The following is a 23,080-nucleotide window of genomic DNA, read 5'->3' as shown; positions in this document are numbered from 1 at the left end:
GAAGCTAGAAATCAAGAAATTAAGAAAAGGGAAGAATAAAATTAAGGGAAATTTGGATAGGCTGGATCAGGTTCAAACCCAGGAGATAACCCAACTAATCCTGTTATCCCCAAATTTGATGAAGTGGCAGAAAAGGAAAAAGCAAATGCAGAATTGCCAAAACAGCTAAAGGACAGGTGTAGATGGCTGGAGGAAATATTCAAAGCAATGGAAAGTGCTGACAGTCATCATGGAATTGACGCTGAAGATCTGAGCTTGGTCCAGATTGAGCTTTTCCTTACAAGTTCAAAATACTAGAATTTGAAAAGTACAACGGGACCAGTTGCCCTGAAACTCACATCACCATGTTTTACAGACGGATGGTTGGATACGTTAACAATGACCAACTACTAATACACTGCTTCTAGGACAGCCTGGTGGAGGTAGCATCTAAATGGTACAATCAATTGAGCTGTACCAGTATTAGTTCGTGGAGGGACCTAGCACAAGCATTCATGAAGTAATATAGTCATGTAACAGATATGACTCCTGATAGAATTACTTTACAAAATATGGAGAAGAAACCTAATGAGAGTTGTAGGCAATATACGCAGAGATGGAGGGAGGTTGACATCCAAGTTCAGCCGCCGCTCCTAGAAAAAGAAACTACGATGCTCTTTATCAACACGCTAAAAGCCCCATTCATCACACACATGCTAGGAAGTGCCACAAAAAGTTTTTCAGATATAGTCATGAATGGTGAGATGATTGAGAATGCCATAAGAAGTAGGAAGATAGATGCCAGAGAAAGTAACAAAAGGTCAGCCTCGAGGAAAAAAAATGAAGTGAACAACACAAGTACATATTAAAAGGGTTACTTTAAATCGATTACTGTAAATTAGCCAAGAAAGGTAGTTGCTGGTCAACAAGGTTTATCAAGACAAGAATTCTGCACAAAGCAAAACACTGAGAAACTTCAATTTACTCCAATCCCAATGTCGTATCGGGAGTTGTATCAGAGTTTATTTGATGCACGCGTTGTTTCCCCTTTATACTTAAAACCTCTACAACCCCTATACCCCAAGTGGTATGACGTAAGTGCCCAATGCGAATACCATGTAGGAATCAAGGGACACTTAATAGAAAACTACACTACTTTCAAAAAGTTAGTCGAAAGGTTCATCAATATGGGCATTGTCAAATTTGATGACCCATCTAGTGCAAAAAATCCGTTACCCAATCATATAGATAATGGGGTAAATATGATGAGTGAAGATATGGGGAGAAGAATCAAGATAGACATTGCAGAAATAAAAACTCTTTGAGATGGGTCTAGAAGGAGATGGTAAAAAGGGGGTCAATCATTTCGAATTCAGAAAGAAGTTACAAAAAGATGAGGAACTACTGTGAGTTCCATCATGAAGTGGGGCATGAGATCCAGGAGTGCGTAGAATTCAGAGCCTTGGTTCAAGGCATGATGGACAATAAAGAGATGGAGTTCTGTGAAAAAGTTAAAAAAAGGGAAGTAGATGCACGTCAGAATCAACGACGGAGGTTCTAAAAGTCAATTATCCTGTGGTCATCATTTCGCGACCTAAAAATAATGAAGATGGAGTACAGAGGACACCAAAGATCATAATTCAAAAACCTGCAGTCTTTGCTTATGAGTATAGCAAGAGGGTCCCCTAGATTTATGATTGTAATGTGACAATCCCGGGAAAAGAAGATTCAGCCAATGCTTCAAAAAAAGATCAAGATGCAGGTTTTCATATGCGTAGTAGGAGACACTATGATCCGATATATGCCCAAATAGAACCTATAAAAGGAAAAGACCTGACGGTAGAGTAAAAGAAGGGAAAAACAGTTGAACTTGAGCCGCCAATTAATGAGCTAGTGAAAGAGGAAGAAGCCAGAAAATTTTTGAAGTTTTTGAAACACAACGAGTATAGTGTTGTGGAGCAACTGCATAAACAACTAGCTCGTATATATGTATTAACTTTACTTTTGAGCTTAGAAGTACACCGAACTGCATTGATGAAAGTGTTAAATGAGACATACGTGGCCAATGATATTTCAGTCAATAAATTAGATCAGCTGGTTAATAACATAAGTGCTAATAACTTCATTTTCTTTAACGACGACGAGATACCACCAGGGGGTATGGGATCCACTAAAGCTTTGCACATCACTACCAAATGCAAGGGGTACACTTTACCGGGGGTTCTGGTTGATAATGGATCGGTATTGAACGTATTGCCCCTATCCACGCTTAATAGATTACCCGTGGATAGTTCACAGATGAAGATGTGTCAGAATATAGTAAGGGCCTTTGATGGCACAGAAAGGAGAGTCATGAGAAGAATTGAAATACCTCTGTTGATTGGCCCAACTACCTATGAGGTAGACTTCTTAGTAATGAATATCAAGGCTTCCTACAATTGTTTGTTAGGGAGACCTTGGATACATTCGGTAGGAGCCGTACCTTTATCACTACATCAAAAGCTGAAGCTAGTGTTAGAAGGTAGGCTAGTGACGATGAATACCAAAGAGGATATTATTACGGCCGTAACCAGTGATGCGCCGTACTTAGAGACGAATGATGAGGCAGTTGAATGTTCTTTCCGGTCTTTGGAGTTTGTGAATGCAACATTTATTATTGAGGGAAGCAGGATTTCGGTGGTAAAAATGTCCAAGACTACAAGAATGGGTCTACAGTTGATAGTAGGAAGAGGAGCCTTACCGGGAAAAGGACTAGGGAGACATCTTCAAGGAAGAGTTGAGGCTCCAATGCTGAAGGACAAGCATGACCATTTTGGCTTAGGGTACAAGCCAAATACAAGACAAAGAAGGAAATAGTTAGAGAAGAGGCAAGAAAGAAGAATGACACGCATGAGTGAGGACGAAATCAAGTGGGAACTAATGATATTCCCCCGCATATCTAAAATTTTTGTGTCAGGAGGGATTATTCATACCGAGCGAAAGACGTCAATGAGAGAAAGTATTGAAGAAATGTTGGGAAACGTTCATATCAATGACATTCATGAAGAAACAACTGAAGGAGGGACCTTGTTAGATATCCGCCCTTATGAACCTGGGAGCGTGCTAAACAATTGGACTGCAGAAGAAATCCCTGTAGTATTTAGAGCTTACTCAGAGTAATGTTCAGAACATTTTTATTGCTTTTAGCCTAGAAGTGATAAGAACCCCTTTGTGAAATAGACTCATGCCCAAACATCATTATTTTAATGAAGTACACCTTTGCAATCATTTTGAGCAAATATTCTTTCATTTCATATGAGTAATTATTTTTATTCTTTCATTCTTTTGGATTTTCTTCCAAATCATTATTTTATTCATTCATAATTATACTGTACAAGTAATTATTCATAAATTCATACATTCTTTGTTTATTATTTTGTACCTATAATAGGTCCCTTGATATCAATGACATGAGTAACGCTGCAACAAACTCAGAATTTCCTTTTGAATAAGACATGTGTTCAGAGGGATCGTATGACTTTGAAGATGACGTAGACTATAGTTTATCTCCTAACTTGTTAAGGATGGTAGAACAGGAAGAGAAACAAATCCTACCTCACAAAGGATCAACAGAAATTGTGAGCTTGAAAGGGGGAAAAGTGGTAAAGGTTGGAACTGCATTACCATAAAGACGAGGTGAGACCTCATTGAGTTACTCCAAGAATTCAAAGATGTATTCATATGGTCATACCAGGATATGCCCGGGTTAAGCACTGGCATTGTAGTGCATCGCCTTTCTATAAGAGAGGATTGCAAGCCAGTTCGGCAGAAACTCTGGAGGATGAGGCCTGATATTGTGCTAAAAATAAAGGAGGAATTCAAAAATCAGGTTGATGCTGGGTTCTTACAAGTGGTCAAATATTTCGAATGGGGTAGCCAATATCGTTCCAGTCCCTAAAAAAGATGGGAAAGTACGAATGTGTGTGGATTACAGCGACCAGAACAAGGCCAGCCCAAAAGATAATTTCCCATTGTCTCATATTAACACTTTAGTGGATAATACAGCAGGCTACTCTCTGTTTTCCTTTATGGACAGCTTCTCTGGATACAATCAGATAAAGATACATCCCGAAGATATGGGAAAGACCACATTCATCACATTGTGGAGAACATTTTGCTATAAAGTGATGTCATTTGGTTTAAAGAATGCAGGAGTAACATATCAAAGAGCCACGGTAGCCTTGTTCCATGACATGATGCACAAAGAAATCGAGGTTTACGTTAACGATATGATTGCAAAATCTAGAATAGAATAGGAACATGTGCAGGTCCTGAAAAAGTTGTTCTTAAGACTGAGAAAGTTCCAGCTCAAGCTTAATCCAACGAAATGTACTTTCGGAGCTAGGTCAGGAAAGCTGTTGGATTTTATAGTCAGCAAAAAAGGAATCGAGATCAACCCAGACAAAGTCAAGGCAATACGAGATTTATCTTCGCCATGTACTCAGAAGGAAGTTCAAGGTTTTTTAGGAAGATTGAATTACATTGCCCGGTTTATTTCACAACTAACCGAAAAATGTGACCCCATATGTCTTCTTCTGAAAAAACATAATCCAGGTGTATGGGATGAAAAATGTCAAGAAGATTTTGACAAGATAAAGCAGTACTTGTCTAATACTCTAGTGCTGTCACCACCTAGCCTGGATAGGCCACTGATATTTTATTTAACAGTGTTTGATAATTCCATGGGATGTGTGCTAGGCCAGCATGATGAGACAGGAAGGAAAGAAAGGGCAATATATTATCTCAGTAAGAAATTCACTGACTATGAAATGAGATACTCGCCTATTGAGAAATTATGTTGTGCCCTGATTTGGACAACTCAGATATTAAGGCAGTACATGTTATACTATACGACTTAGCTGATTTCAAAGTTAGACCCCTTAAAGTATATGATGGAGTCGACTGCTTTGGATGGGAGGATGGCCAGATGGCAGATTTTGCTTTCTGAATTTGACATAGTCTATGTGAGCCAGAAGACCATGAAAGGGAGTGCGATAGTTGAGTTTCTAGCTAGTAGAGCCTTGGAGGATTACGAGCCCTTGAATTTTGATTTCCTAAATGAGGACTTGATGTATGTGGCAGCCACTGAAGAAAATTCCTAAGTGGGTCACATTTGGAAGCTAAACTTTGATGGAGCCTCGAACACTATGGGCAATGAAATTGGGGCAGTCTTAGTATCCCCAAACAGAGATCATTATCCTTTTACCTGCAAATTGGATTTTGATTGTACAAATAACATGGCAAAATATAAAATGTGCATCATGGGCATTTATGTAGCTATAGAACGTGAAATCAAAGTACTAGAGGTATATGGGGATTCAGCATTGGTGATTTACCAACTCAAAGGTGAATGGGAAATAAGAGATCCCAAATTAATCAGTTATCAAAAGCTGGTTCTCGAATTGATTGAAGAGTTTGATGACATTACTTTCTGCTATCTCTCACGAGATGAAAACTAAATAGCCGACGCGTTGGATACTCTAGCCTCCATGATCAAAGTGAACAGACAAGAGGACATGAAGCCTATCCAAATGAGCATCTATGAAACCCTAGCTTATTGTTACAATATCAAAGAGGGAGAAAAGGCTGACAGCCCTTGTTATCAAGATATATTACAATATGTGAAGAATCGTGAGTATCCTGACTAGGCAGCTGAAAATGATAAGAGGACTCTGAGAAGACTAGCCTTTGATTATGTCTTAGATGGGGAGATCTTATATAAAAGAGGAAAGGATCAGGTACTATTAAGATGTGTGAACGCTGTGGAGGCTAAGAAAATCTTGGAGGAGGTCCATGAGGGTATTTGCGGAACACATGCCAGTGGTTTCACAATGGTTAGACAGATTATGAGACCCGCGTGTTTTCTATTAATGGGTTATTTGCGTTCTAAGTCCTTCTACATTTTTGATCTGTTTCAATTTAGTCCTTTTCACACTTTTTCCTTTATTTTTAAATTGGACTTCAAGTTTTTTTATTGGCAATTTAGTCCCTGACGCGCTAATCCTCTGGGGAAGTGACGCGTGTCCAGGAATCGAACTTATTGCCCATTTGGCATTCATTTCTTCGTGCGTGTTACATTTTAATCCTATTTCGATTTTATCTTTAAATTTACTACGAATTTTGCTTCAAATTTTATTCTGATTTCAATGTAGTTCTTTGATTAATTTTACTTTATTATTTACCTATTAATTTGTCTATTGTTCTTCATTTTTTAGTTAATATTATTTTATATCTATTATTTTTTATGTATATTTAAATCTTAATATTTTTTCTTTTATAATCCTTAAATATGGTCATATGTATGCTTTATTTACATATTTATTATCTTGTTTTTACAATATTATCATCATCATCATCATCATCATCATCATCATTTTCATCATTTTTTACTGTTTTATTTAATATTTTATTTATTTATTAACTTACTTTCCATTTTAATCTATCTTATATTAGTTTTATTTTATCATTTTATATATTGGCTTGTTTTATTATTATTATTATTATTATTTAATGTTTCTTTTTGCCATTATTAGTATTGTTTTATTCCGTTATTAATTTATTTGCCTTTTTAAATACTTTCAAATTTTAAATTTATTATTATGGTTATTGTTGTTGTTATTCATTGTTATTACTTATTTTATTCTTTTTGATTGATAATATTAGCATTAAAATGATGTTTGTTATGTAATCATTGTTGTTGTACATGCTATAAACTATTTATTAATACATTCGTATTGCAGCCATTGGTCAATTTAATGTTTATTTCGTGTAACATTTTAAATATTACATTAATTTCGACTCAAATGCATTTTTTTATTTCGTATTTTGGAATTCGAGATTTTGTTCCCTGACTTACGGGGTCTCAATTTTTTTGATAAATCCGAATATACGAACTATTTAAAAAAATACATTTTTAAAATTATCTCGGGAATTAAAAAAGGATCGTGTCCCAATTTACGGGATATGATTTCTTCTCCGAAACCGAGATAATCAAAATTTCTAAAAATAAATAAATTTTTGTTATTTATTCTCGTTTCGAGGATTTAAGGTATTGCATCCTAACTTACAGGACGTAATTCTTTTTCTCGATTAACGTAAAATATTTTCTTTGTAAAAATTCAATTAAGGGATTTTTTAACAAATGATCATATTTTAAATCTCCTCAAAGTTTTCAATTTTCGATATTAAGACATTAATTAATCAATTAGGTACCAATTTTGGGCATGACGAGGGTGCTAATCCTTCCTCGCATGTAACCGACTCCCGAACCCGTTTTTCTTGCATTTCGTAGACCAAAATCATTTTTTTGTAAAATTAAAACGTTTTATTAAAACGATTAAATTGCAAAGTAATTTGATCACACCTCAATAAAATATCAGTGACGACTCTTATTTTCTCATTTTTTTAAAAAATAAAAGTCGACCCTTTTTTTTATTTTAAAAAATGGTTTCGACAAGCAGTGTATTAAAAAAAACAATCATATAGTGGGGATCCCAATGTTGTAGTTAGATTAAACAAAATTCATTAATCCCAATGGAATTTCATTTTAGATTTATGGCTTTAAAACATGAAGATCTAGAAAGAAATGAATGTCATTGTCAACTTCCTACATATCTTTGAATCTCTAAAACCATCCTAATGCCTAATTCCTTTTTTTTTTCTTAAATAAAAAATCTGAAAGCCTAATTTGTCGCCTTCCCTTCTCCTACTCCTATGAACTTTCATTTTCCCGAGAAACCGTTGAAGCTCTCAATAACTCTCGATTTGATACAACCATCCTTTTCTTCCACTCTACCATTTTACCTAACTTACCAAACATTCCCAAAATCTAACCCATCCCCAGCTCCACCATTCTTATAAAATTTCCTTTTTTCTTTTTGATTTCTTCTCCAACCCAGAAACCCAATGGAAAATTTCCCTTTCTCCTCAATCCCAAATCTCCCTTTGTTTTTCTCCATGTTTTTGATCCTATATTCGATTGCTTACTCCATTGTTTTCCGTAACTGGAGTCCCAAGATTCGCCCCGAAGCTTGTTCTTGCTTTATCTCTCTCTTCCATGGCACCCCAGCCGTTTTCTTAGCCACTTTCGCAATCTTTTCCGACCAAAACCGTGGGTTTTCTTCACCGAACACAAAAACCCAGAATTTAGTTTTGGATTACAGTATTGCTTATTTCCTCACAGATCTGCTTCACTACCTTATTTTCTTCCCTACAGACGTCCTCTTCATTGGTCATCATTTGGCTACCCTCTTTGTTTTCATCACTTGTCGCCACGTCGTCTTCCATGGCTCCTATGCTATCCTCACTCTCTTGATTTTAGCTGAAGTTACAAGCTTTTGCCAGAACGTTTGGACATTGGCAACCGCTAGGAGGCACGATAACCAGTTGGCTGCAAAGGTTTATTCGAATTTGTCCCCTTATTTTTATGCCTTTTATAGTGTTGTTAGAGGGATTTTTGGTCCATTCTTTTTGTACCAAATGGGAGTGTTTTATTCAAGTGGGGTAGCTGATAATGTAATCCCTAGATGGCTTTGGGTTTCTTGGATGTGTGTTGTTATTACAGCTATTGGTGTTAGTATCTTGTGGATTTCTAATTTGTGGGTTGAATTGTTTAAAGAGAAAAAGGCTAAATTGGAGAAGGAATTATGACAATCGAATTGTTTTTTTTTTCAGAACAATCTTGTTTTTGTGGTATTTGAATGCATACTTTTGTAGGCTATCAATGCAGCAATTCAGTTTCAGATGCTCTTTTTCTTCAATGAAATTCAAATTATAAACATCTTTTGTTTTACATTAAGAACTCTTGTTGCTGCCTGGATAACATTGTAGTTTAAATTCCAACATGTTTTATTTCACTTTACCCGACATATGGTTCTATTTTGACTTTACACTTCTCGTCATAAATAACCAATTTTAATGAATTAAACCATTGTGTCTATACCTTTGGCTTGAACCCTATAGGTTGTTATTAAGTGTTAAATTCAGTGGTCCTACTTCTATTCCTGGGTTTAGGTGGATACCATTATTCGTTCTGTTCCTGTGATGTATTTGGAAGATCCTTAGAGGGTCATATTTGCAAAGTAAAATGAAGAATCCATGAAACGTTGATTCCATAAATTTGCTGAAACAAACCTTGGGAACTCTTGTTGAAAGCAAATACAACATTTTAAGTGGAAACCATTACATAACTGTAGTATCTTTTTTTTCTTCACAAACAGCAAAACAAGCAAAAAAAAAAAAAAAGAAAAAGAAAAAGAAAAAAGAAGAAGACTATTTTGTATTCATACATTAACACAAGTGATAGAATGAAGAAACAGTGACGGCCAATACTCCTGTGATCTGATTTCCAACAGTTCAATCTCCCATGTTTGTGTATTGTGACTTTGATTTTCTGACAACGGAGGCTGGCAACATTGACTCTTGACAATAGCCTTATGTTATGCTTCCATAAGACAAACTTTTAACTATCATGTTCTTCATTTGTTCCTACTCCCCACTTGATTCTTCACTGAGAAGAAAACAATTTAAGAGTAGAATTCATAATCTTTGGCTTGAAGGATGATTTGCCTCAACCCTCCAATTGGTGATAAGATCATCAACATAAGACCAAATACAATGCAGATCTGAAAAACCGAAAAGGGAAAGCTGAATAAAAACCAATTCGAAGCACATCGAAGCAATGAGGTTGTAGTAGAATCAAAATCAAGTTTACATACCCAGTTAGTCCACCAAGATAAGCTAAACTTTCTTGGTTTGTAAATGGCAAGCCACATGATGCAAGGGAGCTAAAGAAAAACCAGTGAAAATGAGTTAGATTCTTCAAAGAGAAAAGTATCTTTTCTTGTAAGAAGAAAACATGGGATGAAGGAATTAATGTGGCTTACAAAGTATGTTGTTGGTGCAAAAGCAAATCCTCCGAAAAATCCGAGAAGACCTCCGAAGAAAGGGAAGGTAATGCCGATGAACATCGTGAATGCTGCAATAAAGATTTGATATAAAAATTAAAACCCTCTAAACCCCTTCTTTCTAGTTGAGATCATGAACTTCATTTGCATGCAAGATGAAAATATATGAAGAGTTTTACTTACCAACATAAAGATTGCGGACAATGAATCGAAGTGTTGTACTCGGCTTGAAATTTAATTTCTTAACTAATACGGTTTCCATCATGTCAAAAACTGGCATCGCATAGATCTGCATATCCAAAGACACAAGTTAAACCCAAAATCTGATCAATTATCTGGTCTGAGATGAGGATGTTACCTTGAATGGAATTGATCAAATACGAACCTGGTAGCTTCCGATAACATGAACAACGACAAACATGTTAGCCATTGCAATAAGCCATGCTGGTTTCTCTAGTGAGATGAGGATGTTGTCTTGGACTGAATTGCCAAACATCCAATACCCGACTAAAGCGACAGGGAAGTAGCACAAGGCTACAACGATATAGGCAACGATAACACCTCTCCACATTGGTCCCTTCGATGGCTTCTCAGGTGTAGAGGGGATTGTAGCTTGGATCTCCAACACTACATTGTGGCCAGCATAGGCAAAAGCCACATCCCCCAAGGCACTGAAGAAGTTGAAAACTGTTCCTGCTGTAGTCTTAGCTTTGTAGCCATATTGCACATCTTGTTGAACTCCCTTATCCACTGAAGCTCCCCAAGCAATGGTAGAATAACTGTATGTCGAGACAATCATCAAACATTAACATTGAGACTTTACTTTCGGGGGTCAGTTTAATTTATTGGAAATGGCATATAAAATGATTTGATACCTCAAAGACATGACGGCGGCAGCCAAGGAGACACCCGAAATGGAGTTGAAGTTGGGAAGGTGAGAGAGAACAAAGTGAACAGAGGCAAAAATCATGATGAAATAAGTTAGTTTTATATCTTTGCAGGTACTGCAAACAGTGTCATGGAACTTCTTCAATGATTTGCCACCAGTAACCATATAAACAATGCAGACACCAACTTCAACAATAAGTTGCTGTGGCACCACAATGTAGAGGCCAAGTTTTTCACCAAAGGCATATTGACCCAGTTCATGGTATCTATCGAAACGTCTTCCAGGAACCATTTCATGCATTTCAACCATTTGCCATAGTGTATATAGGGTAATAATCCATGATAGGATTAGAACAGTCACACCAGGACCCCTGAAACCAAGTAAAAAAAAAAAACAAAAATGGTTGGATTTCTTGTCTCATCTTTGATTGGGTAATTTTAGTGAACAGTTGGTGAGCGTACCATCCGAGTTCTGACATGGCATAAGGGAGACTGAGGACACCAGCTCCCACCATAGCGGTGACATTGTGGAAAGCTGAATACCACCATTTTGCATTTCTTGATGAGGTGATTGGCAGCCACTCATCGATTGCTTTCTCCTTTGCTGATTTCTCTTCCAACTATGAATAACAGACAGTTGAAGCAATTCCTTCAACTAGTTTTCACAACAACAAATTCATACCAACACTAAATTGCGACAACTCTTTAACTGAACACAATTTCTGACCAAAAAAAAAAAAAAACCTTAAAAAGAATCATTTTCTATATATAACAATTATCTCTTAACTTCCCTCTCTCTTACTTTGTTTTTCTTCTTTTTGTTACTTTTAAACTAAATATAGTTTAAGCTTCCCATACTTAAAATTAAAATTCTATTTTTTTGAAATTTAAAATCTTAGTTTTGCCCGAACTATAACAGTTAAATTCACTAAATTAAGTTCTAGTATTACATATGTAACATCGTATTATTTTATTGTATTAAAAATAAAGACAAAAATTATTATTTATTTCAAGATGGGAATTTCAAAATTTATATAATATTTATTGATGCAAGACTATTATCAGCATTTTAATTGGATGAATTTAACTATTATCATTTGGATAAAATATTTTCCTAAAAAAGTGAAAGTAAGATGAAAGAAGAAGAAAATCATAAAAGCAAATAAAAGTTGAGGTAGAAAGGCACCAAAATATGACTCTGTGTGTTTTTTTCTTTTTAATGTTTAAGTACGGAAAATATCCCCCAATTGTTGGAGGGGGAAAAAGTCTAAATTCAAGTTATGGTTTCAATAGATTCATATTTAGCTTCCGCACGTCCTATCGAGTTTGAACATGTCGGCCACTTACTTGGTCTCCACTTCACCACGTTTATCTCCTTCACCACTCCTACATTTTATTCGCTAAACCTTAATTTTTTGTTGAAATCTTAAAAATACAGCGTCTCTCGTTACTGCACTTGACATTTGTTAATAATTAAACTTTTATGTTAATAATTTATTAAGTATAATGCTTTTATCTATATTTGTGTAGCGGTAATCATGGAGTAAGGATTGGTGTGTTTGAATGTCAAAGCAATATTGGGTCTGGGATTCATTTTTATTATAAAAATATTGTATTTCAAACTTTTAATTGATTCTAAATCAATCAGATTAAATTCCTGCTTATCAGCAGATGCAGACAAAGTTCCTAGAGGATTTTGTTTTGTTTTTTTTTCTGAGGAAATATTGTAACGTAAATGTAATCAAAAGTCAATAGTTTTTGGAATTTAAATAATTCCAAGCTGTAAATTCGATCAATATAGTATAATAAACATTATTATAAACATTCTTAATTAATATTTAAAATAAAATAAATTAATTAAAAGTTAAAAAATCTCTACATTATTATACGAAATAATAATTTTAAATATGTATAGAATTTTTTGGGGGGGAGATATTTGGCAGTGTGCCTAATTTCATAAGTCGTTTTCTTTGGAAGAAAATTTTGTAAGTCTTTGTTAATAAAAGTATATGCAAATTGATTCAATAATTGTTACAAGAATTAAATGCAAAGACAAAAACTAAATGGAAAAAAACAACGTCCCGTACGCCCAGCCACAACCAATGGGAATTTTAAAAAAAATGTTATTTTAGTTATCTATATTTCATAAATTAGAAAATATTTTTTATCATAATTTTAAGTTCCTTTAAACAAAGGATTGTTATTAAATAATCATGGTTGAAAAAATAAATAAGGTGCCGTAAGAAGAAGGTTAAAGGTAAGATAAATAGGGTTCCAGGGCTAGGGTTTACAGCTATTTATTCAAGTTTTATCACATAATTTACATTTTAAATTCATTAAATTTCGAGTCATTTCAATTAATTTCATTAAATTATATTATTATAACAAATCGTTAAATAATTTTAATGTAAACTATCTTCAATTTTTATAAGAATTATTTAACGAATATTACAAGTTTGGATTTAACTTAGTCCACAGTTGTGATTATTTTTTACACTAGGGTAAAGATTATTTAATTTATAAATTAATTATAAAAATTATAAAATGGTTATTTAATTATTAGTAAAAATTTTTATGCCACGAGCTTGTTAATGTAAATAAAAATTTAAGATAGTCGGGTGATAAAAAAGATAAAATTAAATAATTAAATAAATATTTTGTAACTTTTTATAGTTGTAGGACTGTTAATATAATGATTTTTTAAAATCATGAATTTTGATAAAGTTTAAGATTAATTATCTAAATGTATACCATATAAGAAAATATTTGATTTTAAAATATATATGAAATAAAATATTAAAAAAATGAAAAGTCAAGAAGTATACAGTAGTGGCATGTGATGAACCCTAGATATCACGTGTGTTGAAAAAAAATGAATTTTCTTTTTTCTCAATCTGAGATTAAGCCAAATCTGAGATAGCAAAGCAAAAAAGGAAAAGAAAAAAAAAAAAAAAACAGGCATATATTTCATGAAAATTAGTAGGCAGCTTTTAAATTTTAATTGTTGTCGAAGAAGAATCATCACAAGAGAACAAAGGTAGAAAGACAAAACTCCAATGAGTTTGGAAAGTATTCGATTTAACTTTATTTTTCTTTTTATATATGTACTAAAAGAAATGAAGACAAAACAGTAGCGGGGATTATTCCATGCATAAAGAGAAAAAGGTGTTAGGGAAAATCACATACACTGTTGCTTCTGCCATAACCATTTTCTGGAGGAGCTTGAGTTCCCATGTCTTAAAACACCAAAGGAAACTGAAAGAACAAGAGAGGAAGTTGAACCCTGGAGAAAATTCCAACTGGTTTGTGTAGAATTTATAAAGGGAAAAAATCCCCCACTTCAGTAGTAAAACTGAAGAAATAGAAAAAAAAGAGGGGATAACGGAGTTCTTGAAGATGACGTTTTATTTGATGTTTTTGTTTGACTTTACAAGTCCTCATTATATGGACAAAAAACAAATGGGACTAATTTCATTTAATCAAATATCTTTCTCTTAGCTGGATGAAGGTCGAAATTTCCAGGAATGATGAGTTTGGCAAGAATAGGATTGGTGGTGGGGTGTTGTTGAGGGATTTTCACGGTTTCGGGAGAAGTTTCTTTCAACAGGTTTAGTATTGGTTTTAGAGTTATGAGAGGTGAAATGATATCTAAATTACCCGCAGATATCATAAAATGGCATGGGATACATTTGATTTCAACGAAATTAGTTTGTGTTGAGCATCCAAAATCTTTTTAAGTACAAAAGAGGTAAGTGTTTGAATATTGAAATATTATTTTGAAAGTGATTAATAAATTTATTGGATAAACCCAATTTTTCAACGTAATTCACTTATTAAATTTGTATGTGAATTCAATGGATGAGTAAAATAGTTGGATTTCTTATAAATATGTCCAAGTGTTCACACAAATAGCTTACTATGTTGAAGTACTGAAAAGTACTCTTTTACTGTTTTTTTTTTTTGGTCAGTTGAATTACTGAAAATTGCTCTAAAACTAAGTTGATAACAACCTTTTGATTCACACGTTGATATATTTAAAGGTCTACGAATTTGTGCGATGAAACAACAACTTGTCATATTTGGAAGATTGACAGTTTATTTAACTAAATCTTTAGATTGTGCTAATATCATGGAATGATTCAAACCCATTAATGGAGATCAATTCACTTTGAGAATCATATATGGAGAATTGGATCAGATTGACTCGGATTGAGTATATCAAATCCCTTAGATTAAGGAAGTTGGATCAGATCGAAACTTGAAAACTTATTTGCCAACAATCCATTTTACTTTGGTTGTTAATATTATATTGTATTAAACTATTTTAGCTTCTGTTTAAAAGGTATCGTGATTGATCTTTATTATGTTAGCAAGTCCCAAAAGCCTTATATAATCGAAAGATTTGTATAGGTTAATGTACTAATTTTTTAGGGCACTTTTTTGTTTAGTTAGGAGCTTTTATCGTGGTAGTGCAATTGCAATTGCAAAACCTTTTTGTGGTTGGTTTTACAAGCTAAGTTCTTAGGGGGAGAATTTAGTGGTGAGAGATCTAGTCTTTGAAGTACAAGAGGGAGGATTCTTCATTGGGATGTGTTAGATCTAGGAACACTAGTTGCATTTGTTTCAAAGATGGTGGATTTATCTCACTGAGCTAAACTTCGCTGATGTAGTGAAACTGAACTACATAAACAACTTTGTTGTCCCTTGTTTCATTGTGCTTGTCTCATTTATTGAAAAAAGTGTCTGCTTTCGTAGTCACTGTGCTAATAACTAATTAATTATAATTATTAATAAATTATAATTCAAAAACCTTAAATTAATTCTCAAGTCATTTCTATACTAAGTGAGAAAACACATTCATTTGCGAATGCGACTCATTGCTCTAACATCATCATTTTCATTCATTTTTATTCTTTTGGTTCTACTTGCAATTCATTTCTAGTTTCAATGAGCTAACGATGGGACCAATTGGTCATATATAATTAACTCTCAAATAATTTATAACTAAGTTCTAACTTTTTGCCTATTAATTATAAACTTATTTAGTCATGATGTCATTCTACTATAGTATTGACTGTGCTCTCCCCAACTACATACAATGACGAAAGCTACTTAATAAGTGCTCGTCCAATGACCTTGTACAATGATATGCTTTGAGTGTGGGCTTAAATGATTCAAATCAAACACAAAACCATAAATAGTTTTCTTTGTTTAAGTGTGAAAACAAAAAATATCTTCTCAAATAGAAATCGACAAAATTGTTATTCCAAAAAATAGATTTAACAGTTGAGAATAAATTCTCTCTATCTTCGAGTAGAGTAGCAATATCTTAAAGTTGTATAAATACCCCTACTAACACTTACTAAGAAAGATTCGGTTTGAGTCATTGTTGATAGATTGACCAAGTCTACCCATTTCATACCGGTTCGCACTGATTATTCTCTTCAGAAGCTTGCTAAGCTCTACATTTTTGAGATAGTGAGATTGCATGGGGTGCTAGTGCCAATTATTTCAGATCGGGATCCCCGTTTTATGTCTCAATTCTGGAAAAAGTTGCATGAGGCTTTGGGTACACGTTTACAATTCAGTATGACATTTCATCCACAGTCAGATGGTCAGTCTAAAAGGGTCATTCAGATTTTAGAGGATATGCTGAGGAGTTGTATGATTGATTTTCAGGGTAGTTGGGAAGGGCATCTTCAATTGGTTGAGTTCCTTTATAATAACATCTTCCAGTCTACTATCCAGATGACACCATACGAGGCTCCTTTATAGTCGTAAGTGTCGCTCACCCTTATGTTGAACTGAATTGGGCGAGAGGAAAATCTTAAGTTCAAATTTGGTTCTAAAGATTGAGGATAAGGTTCGTTTAATTCAAGACAAATTAAAAGGCAGCTTTGGATAGACAGAAGTTCTATGCTGATTTAAAATGAAAGGACATAGAAGTTAGTGATGGAGATCAGGTTTTTCCTAAGGTTGCTCCATGGAAGAAAATTATGAGGTTTGGTCGAAAGGGCAAGTTGAGCCTTGGGTTCATTGGATCTTATCGGATACTTAAAAGGATTGGTCCAATGGCATACCAGCTTGAGTTGCCTCCAGAGTTAGATTGCATTCACAATGTTTTCCATGTCTTGATGTTGAGACGGTATTGATCTGACCCTTCCACATTATTCTGATTGAGGAGATCGAAGTTAAACCAGATCTATCTTTTAAGGAAAAGCCTATCCAGATTTTAGATCAGGAGATTAAATTTTTGAGGAGGAAACATATTCCTTTGCTTAAAGTGCTTTGGAGGAATCATGGAACTAAAGAGGCTACTTTGGAGCCAAGGGACGCGATTTGGCTCCACTATCCTAATCTCTTTGAATCAGGTAAATTTCGAGGCTAAAATTTCTTTAAGGAGGGGAGAGTTGTAACATCTCAAATTTTTGGATTAAAGTTTATTGAATTATTTCAAGAATGAGTAATTAACTTAGTGGTTAAGAGAAAACAATGAGATAGTTTAAATATCTTAGGGACTTGAGTTTGATTCTTTTCTTTTGTAAAATGACTAAATTCTTGCTAATTTTTTTCCTCCTCCTATTTTTGTACTGCTAGCCTAGTTAACCTATGTATAAATGCAACATTTTCAATTGTTGTTCATCATTTTGTCATATTTTCTTTTGCTATAGCCATCCAACCGCTTTCCCCTATCAAATTCTCTCGTTTTTTCTTCTTTTATTCTATTTATGTACCGCCAACAACCTCTTTTGTGCTGCTCATTCTCTTCTTAGTGTAAGTGTCGTTCTTTCTCTTTTTTCTCTTATTTCTTTTGTTATCGATTTTAAGCTGTTGTTTTTCTGAGACCTCATTTTTTTTTATTTTCAAATCATCTGTATTCAACCCTAAACACCTCTTTTGAACCGCCTCAAAGCAGTCCTAGAGCCGCTGCCATTGGTAGTGTCTGTCGCCCCCAAGGCCCCCTTTGTTGGTTGCCATATTAAGCCTTTAATTGTTGTTTTGTGCTGCTATTTTCAAGCTTATTTTACTTTGTTTTTCAAGCCTAAAATTAGTCCTTAACCAACCCTTAGATTCCCCTTTTTGTGTCAAACAAAAACATCCCATTGTTGTGTCGATTGTGGTGGTGTGTCATCCCTTGGATCACCACTACAGGCTTATCATTTTTCTTCTTTTTGCTGCCTATCTCCAACAAAGTTAAAGTAATTATTCCTCTATTCTAATTGGCCTTTAATCTTATTTATCATATGTGTGATCGATCCCATTCCTTTAGCAACTCGGATCTAGTAAAACGAAAAATGTAAGTGCGGTTTGTTGCGAGTACCTACGTAGTATTGTTTTCGTTAAGAGGGGATGTAATGGATGATTGTTCTAGGTTTTGGAATTGGATTTAATTTAATTATTTTCAATTAAATTTTAGATGTAGATACTGATTTGAACGTCCTGGATTAGCAGTGAAGTCGGATTTCATTCGCTCCCTTGTTTCGCATGAAATCAGCGTAAGTAAATTTGTCGCATTGGATCTGAAAATTAAATGGTGTAACACTGATTTGGTTGAACCCTTAGGGGGTGTTTCAAGGATTCTTTTAACAGTATTTTAGCATGTTAAGTGTTATAACTTGGTTTTAGGCACGTTTAAGGTCTAAGTGTGATAGCGCGGACTTTGTGTATTAGTGATACAGACTTGCTCTTTTAAGGCGTGGGTATTTTCCTTTATTTTAATTAGTGTAAAATTTGTATAAATATGTTTAAATGGAAAATTTACTTTCTAGTTTTGGAATGGTCGAATGGACTAATTGCTAATAAGGAGGTGCCAAGGTAGGTACGTACACTACTTAAAAACTCGATTGTTAAAAGCCCTATTGGGACTGGTTGTGATATGTATGAGCTAAATATGATGTATGACATTGTGATGTAATTGGATGATAGCATGTTTGGTATGACAAACTTTTGTTTGCTAAGCTTTGTTGGAAGTATGCGAATTGTATGCATCTATAGCTTACTAAGTTTTGAGACACTGATTGAACATGTAAAATGTCATGTATGATATTGAGCTTGTATGCAAAATTACATACCATATGTGAAAATGATTGTATGGAAAAAACGTATGCATACCACTATTATTGAAAATGAAAAGTATACAAGGCATATACTGACACTGACTATTGATACGCATGTTAGGCATGCCATTGTATCGAGATTGACAATGATAGCATGGTTTGTTCACTGATTGTATGATTATATTGTTGTTGACTCACATTAAGCCATTTTAAGCTCACCCTCTAGTCTTAACTTCTCAGGTAATGATCGAGACTAGCATCGAGCCTAACATTCGAATGTAGCATGGACTTCGGACTATTTTACTATTGGTAATTATTAATAAGTATTTATTCAATTTTTGGACTGTAAAGTTTAATTTTGGACTATGGTTTATGGTTTTGTATTTGGTTTTATGCATGCATTATTCAACACAATGGTTTTATAAGTTAACTGAAAAATGCATGTTACTTGACCTAATTAAAACCAGAGATGAATAGTATTTTTCTGTTGCATTAAAAGATAATGAAATTTTGCAAAACAAGGAAACAAACAACGAGTTTCTAAAATCGTCACATCAATAACAAAAATGGGACTTAAGAGTAGAAAACTTAATAAATGTATGATTTTCAAACTAACTTAAATGCAACTATAGTTTTCTAAAGTTAGTTGAATGAGGGTTTTTATGGTCTTTAGGGTTACTTAGTCATTTCGGTGACTAATGTATTCTTCACGATCTGGCCATAACGTCTATGCCAGGTTGGGGATGTTACATTCCCAACAGTTAAGCATTATAACCAAAACCATGAGTTAAACTTAGAATCTTCAACTTAAAACTCAATTTTCCAGAAACATGCAGAACCTGTAAAATGGTTTTAGAAATCCTTAATATTTAGTCCTTAAACTTACAAATATCGAAGGTCTTAGTACTTTACCAGTTTGCTGGATCCTCTACTTTCTCTACTCGAACCTTATGATCATCACCTCATTCAGAGTTTCCTGTAACCATCTTTTTTTAGAGCTCCCAAGGAAGAAGATGAAGAAGAAAAGAAAATGATAGAGAATTAAGTTGAATCCTCCCCGGGAAGTCATTTGCCAATTATTTATAGCCCTTCCCGCACGGTTTTCAACTATTTAGAAACCATCCATTGATAATCATTTTGTCCCCCATTAAAGGACCAACCGAACTAGAATCAGATTTTAACCTTGTCCAATTTTGATTCATTTTTTCCCGGTTTTTTAGTAGAGACCGCCAACTTATGACTTCTTTCAATTTAGTTCTAACTTTCGTATATTTCAAGTCAATTAAGGAAAATCTGGGTGTTACAAAATTCTACTATTGTGAATGATGCTACATACTGCAAAAGTTGTATACCCAACACACTAGCTTTCGGTTCCTAATTTATTTGAACTTTGGCTTTTACTTACATCAAAGTATATGAGTCATGCATACATAGTCCGTCATCTACTCAGGATTTAGGTATGCTATACTATGAACATTACAAGTGAATAAATCCATAAACAAATTGAGAATATATTCTTCTTGGGTCTTGTCCGATGTACTCTCAATTCAGTCAGTGACATCTATGTCTCTATCTTTTGGGGGTCATCCGTTTTGATGCCCAAGACAAAACATCTCCCCAATTGGACTTGATAGAAAACATATTAGTCTTTCAATCGATTTGCTCAATTTCAATTAGACTAAGGACATGTTTAGGTTCGTCTACTAATATAAGTTATCTTTCCATATATACGATTCGACCACATAATACTGCTTAGTATTAGCTTAAACATTAGACAACCAGTGAACAACATTTGCTCCTATTTTACTTTGCGTGCAAAAACCACATGAGGAAAATTATACAAAGTATATTAATGTAATCCATGAATTTTTTTATTAACCAATTTGTTCGAAAAAATTACAAGTGTTCACAGACAAAAATACTACACTTAGGGTACTAGATCCAACATATAGGATATCTTTAATCTCTTTGAGATAAATTTGTTCTCTCAATATGATCCTGTTTTATCTCATGGTAACCATTACATCTTTCTTCATGAAAAATCAATTACTATCAAATGGTAATCAAGTCTTTTACCATAAAGATGGTAATTAAGTCATTTACGATAAAGACAAATGACCCATGACCATGTTTTAGTTTTCATCTACCATGTAATGCCAATGAAATAATATCATTTAACTATTAGTTGGGCTGTGAATTCCATTATTTTGAATGATGCTATACACTACAGAAGTCATATACTCAATGCACCAGTTTTCATTTCCTTATCTATTTGAACTCAAGTTTTTACTTACATTAAAGTATACGAGTCACGCATACATAGTCCATCATCCACTCAAGATTAAGGTATGCCACACTATGAACGTCACAAATGAAAAAAAATCCATAAACGAATCTAGGATCTATTCTACTTGGGTCCTACTCAATGAACTGTCAGTCCAGTTAGTCACATCTGTCTCTATCTTCTGAGAGTCATCTGCTTCGATGCTAAAGATAAAGAATCTCCTCATTTGGACTTGATAGGTGGTATATTAGTCTTTCACTCAGTTTGCTCATTTTTTTATTAGACTATGGACATGTTTAGGTTTATCGGCTAATATAAGCTATCTTTTCGTATTACAGTCTGACCATGTAATACCACTTAGTATTAGTTAAACGTTAGATAACCAATGAACCAATATTTGATTCTGTTTTTCTTTGTGTGCAAAAACAATGAGGATAATATACAAAGATTATTAATGTAATCAATGGATATTTTATTAAACCAACTTGTTTGAAAAATACAAGTATACAAAATGAATATACTACACTCAGGGAACTAGATCGAACAAATGAGTGTTACATGTAGGGTCATTTGTACCATCATATGTCTCTTTTTAAGGTTTGAGAGGTTGAGGTACTAGCTCCTTGATAATTTCAATGGCCAAGGGATCATTTGCCTTATTTAACTTTCTTTGACCTAACTCTTCCTAAGGATTATAATTATTTCTATATTGGATATTCTAACATGGTGTTAGGATGTCGAGGTTAAAAACTTTGAGGCTAATATTCTTCGCAATGTTCTTTGTCTAGCCTGAGGTTACCTTGACTGATTGAAATGGAAGATGCCACGTCTTCTTATCTTAAAGGTGATTGGATATCATCCAAATTACTAGTCACTCATAATTATTTTACCAATTGGTTATTATGTTGCAAAGTTTCTTCTTTTTGTTAAAATTGGGCTTGAAGCAACATTATTTGTTCTTGTAGTTTTGAGTATTGCAGAAGTTATGTTGGTAAGTGGGATTTGCCTCTGTTATCGGGCTTTTTGGAGTAGGATCATTAGAGGTGTGTACTCTGGGTGGTGGTGAGAATGATGGTTGAGTTTGATAAGTGTATACTTGTGGTTGTTCATGCATTTGGTTTGGCTATGTAAGATATTAAGAGTAAAAGTAATCATAATGAGATCTAACTTGATAATCCTCGCCTATTTTCTTAAACTGATTGACTGTGTTAAATGGCATTAATGTGGCTTAAATGTAGTATTGATGAAAACTTTCTTGGATTTCTTGGTTATGATGATCAGGAGTGGGGTTATTTTTGTGTGGAAGAGACATTTATTTATTTATTTTCTCATAGATGATGCCAAATTGTTAATTTAATGTTAAGGGTAAATTAGAAGGCAGTGGTTTGCATAGTGGTGACGAGAGCTAATATTGGTGGTTCCTAGAGTTGAGCGGCTAGAATTTGAGGATAATATGGCAAAGTTTTTGTTTGGTTAAAGTGTCTTCCATAGGTCTAGTCACTAGATTTTAGGGTTTATACCCTTCCAAGTATGTCCTTTAAGTAGAGATGTTAAGTCATAGAGAATAACAAATTGATTCGTGGTGAGCTTGTAACATGTAAATTTAGATGTGATTGGAGGTTTGATACCCTATCGAAGGGTTCCCAAGTACAATTGATGTGACATGTTGTTTGTGGTTAAAGTTTACTACAAGTCCTTGTACCACATCAAAAAGTTCATTTTAATCACTTTACTATTAAAAGGAATATTTTAGTCCATGTACATTTAAAAATTGACATTTTAGTCCCTACACATTAACTTTGTCGTTAATGGAATGACTTTGCTTGACCGTGATTGATATGGCATTAAATTAAATATTAAATCAAATTAAAAGCTTATTGATCTTGAAAATAAATGGAATGGCGTGACTTAATGGTAATTGAATGGAC

At 34.1% G+C, this 23,080-nt stretch overlaps 2 protein-coding genes across 2 annotated transcripts; one reads left to right on the top strand and one right to left on the bottom strand.

Annotated features, from left to right (window-relative positions):
* The first annotated feature begins 7,670 nt into the window (after positions 1-7,670).
* On the top strand, positions 7,671-8,759 carry LOC105798420 (TLC domain-containing protein At5g14285). Its single transcript, XM_012628474.2, has one exon. The coding sequence runs from the start codon at positions 7,924-7,926 to the stop codon at positions 8,665-8,667; it is 744 nt and encodes a 247-aa protein (XP_012483928.1). The 5' UTR covers positions 7,671-7,923; the 3' UTR covers positions 8,668-8,759.
* A 345-nt stretch (positions 8,760-9,104) lies between these two features.
* On the bottom strand, positions 9,105-14,447 carry LOC105798419 (lysine histidine transporter 1). The gene is made up of 8 exons (XM_012628473.2): positions 13,998-14,447; positions 11,274-11,431; positions 10,799-11,182; positions 10,309-10,702; positions 10,107-10,212; positions 9,903-9,994; positions 9,735-9,803; positions 9,105-9,641 (listed from the first exon to the last, which is right to left on the bottom strand). Exons 1-8 carry the CDS (start codon positions 14,043-14,045, stop codon positions 9,543-9,545), a joined length of 1,350 nt encoding a protein of 449 aa, XP_012483927.1. The 5' UTR covers positions 14,046-14,447; the 3' UTR covers positions 9,105-9,542.
* Between the last annotated feature and the right edge of the window lie 8,633 nt (positions 14,448-23,080).

The sequence above is a fragment of the Gossypium raimondii genome, chromosome 9, assembly GCF_025698545.1.
Source record: "Gossypium raimondii isolate GPD5lz chromosome 9, ASM2569854v1, whole genome shotgun sequence".
Taxonomy (NCBI): Eukaryota; Viridiplantae; Streptophyta; class Magnoliopsida; order Malvales; family Malvaceae; genus Gossypium; species Gossypium raimondii.
This window is presented reverse-complemented; position numbering and strand designations above follow the sequence as displayed.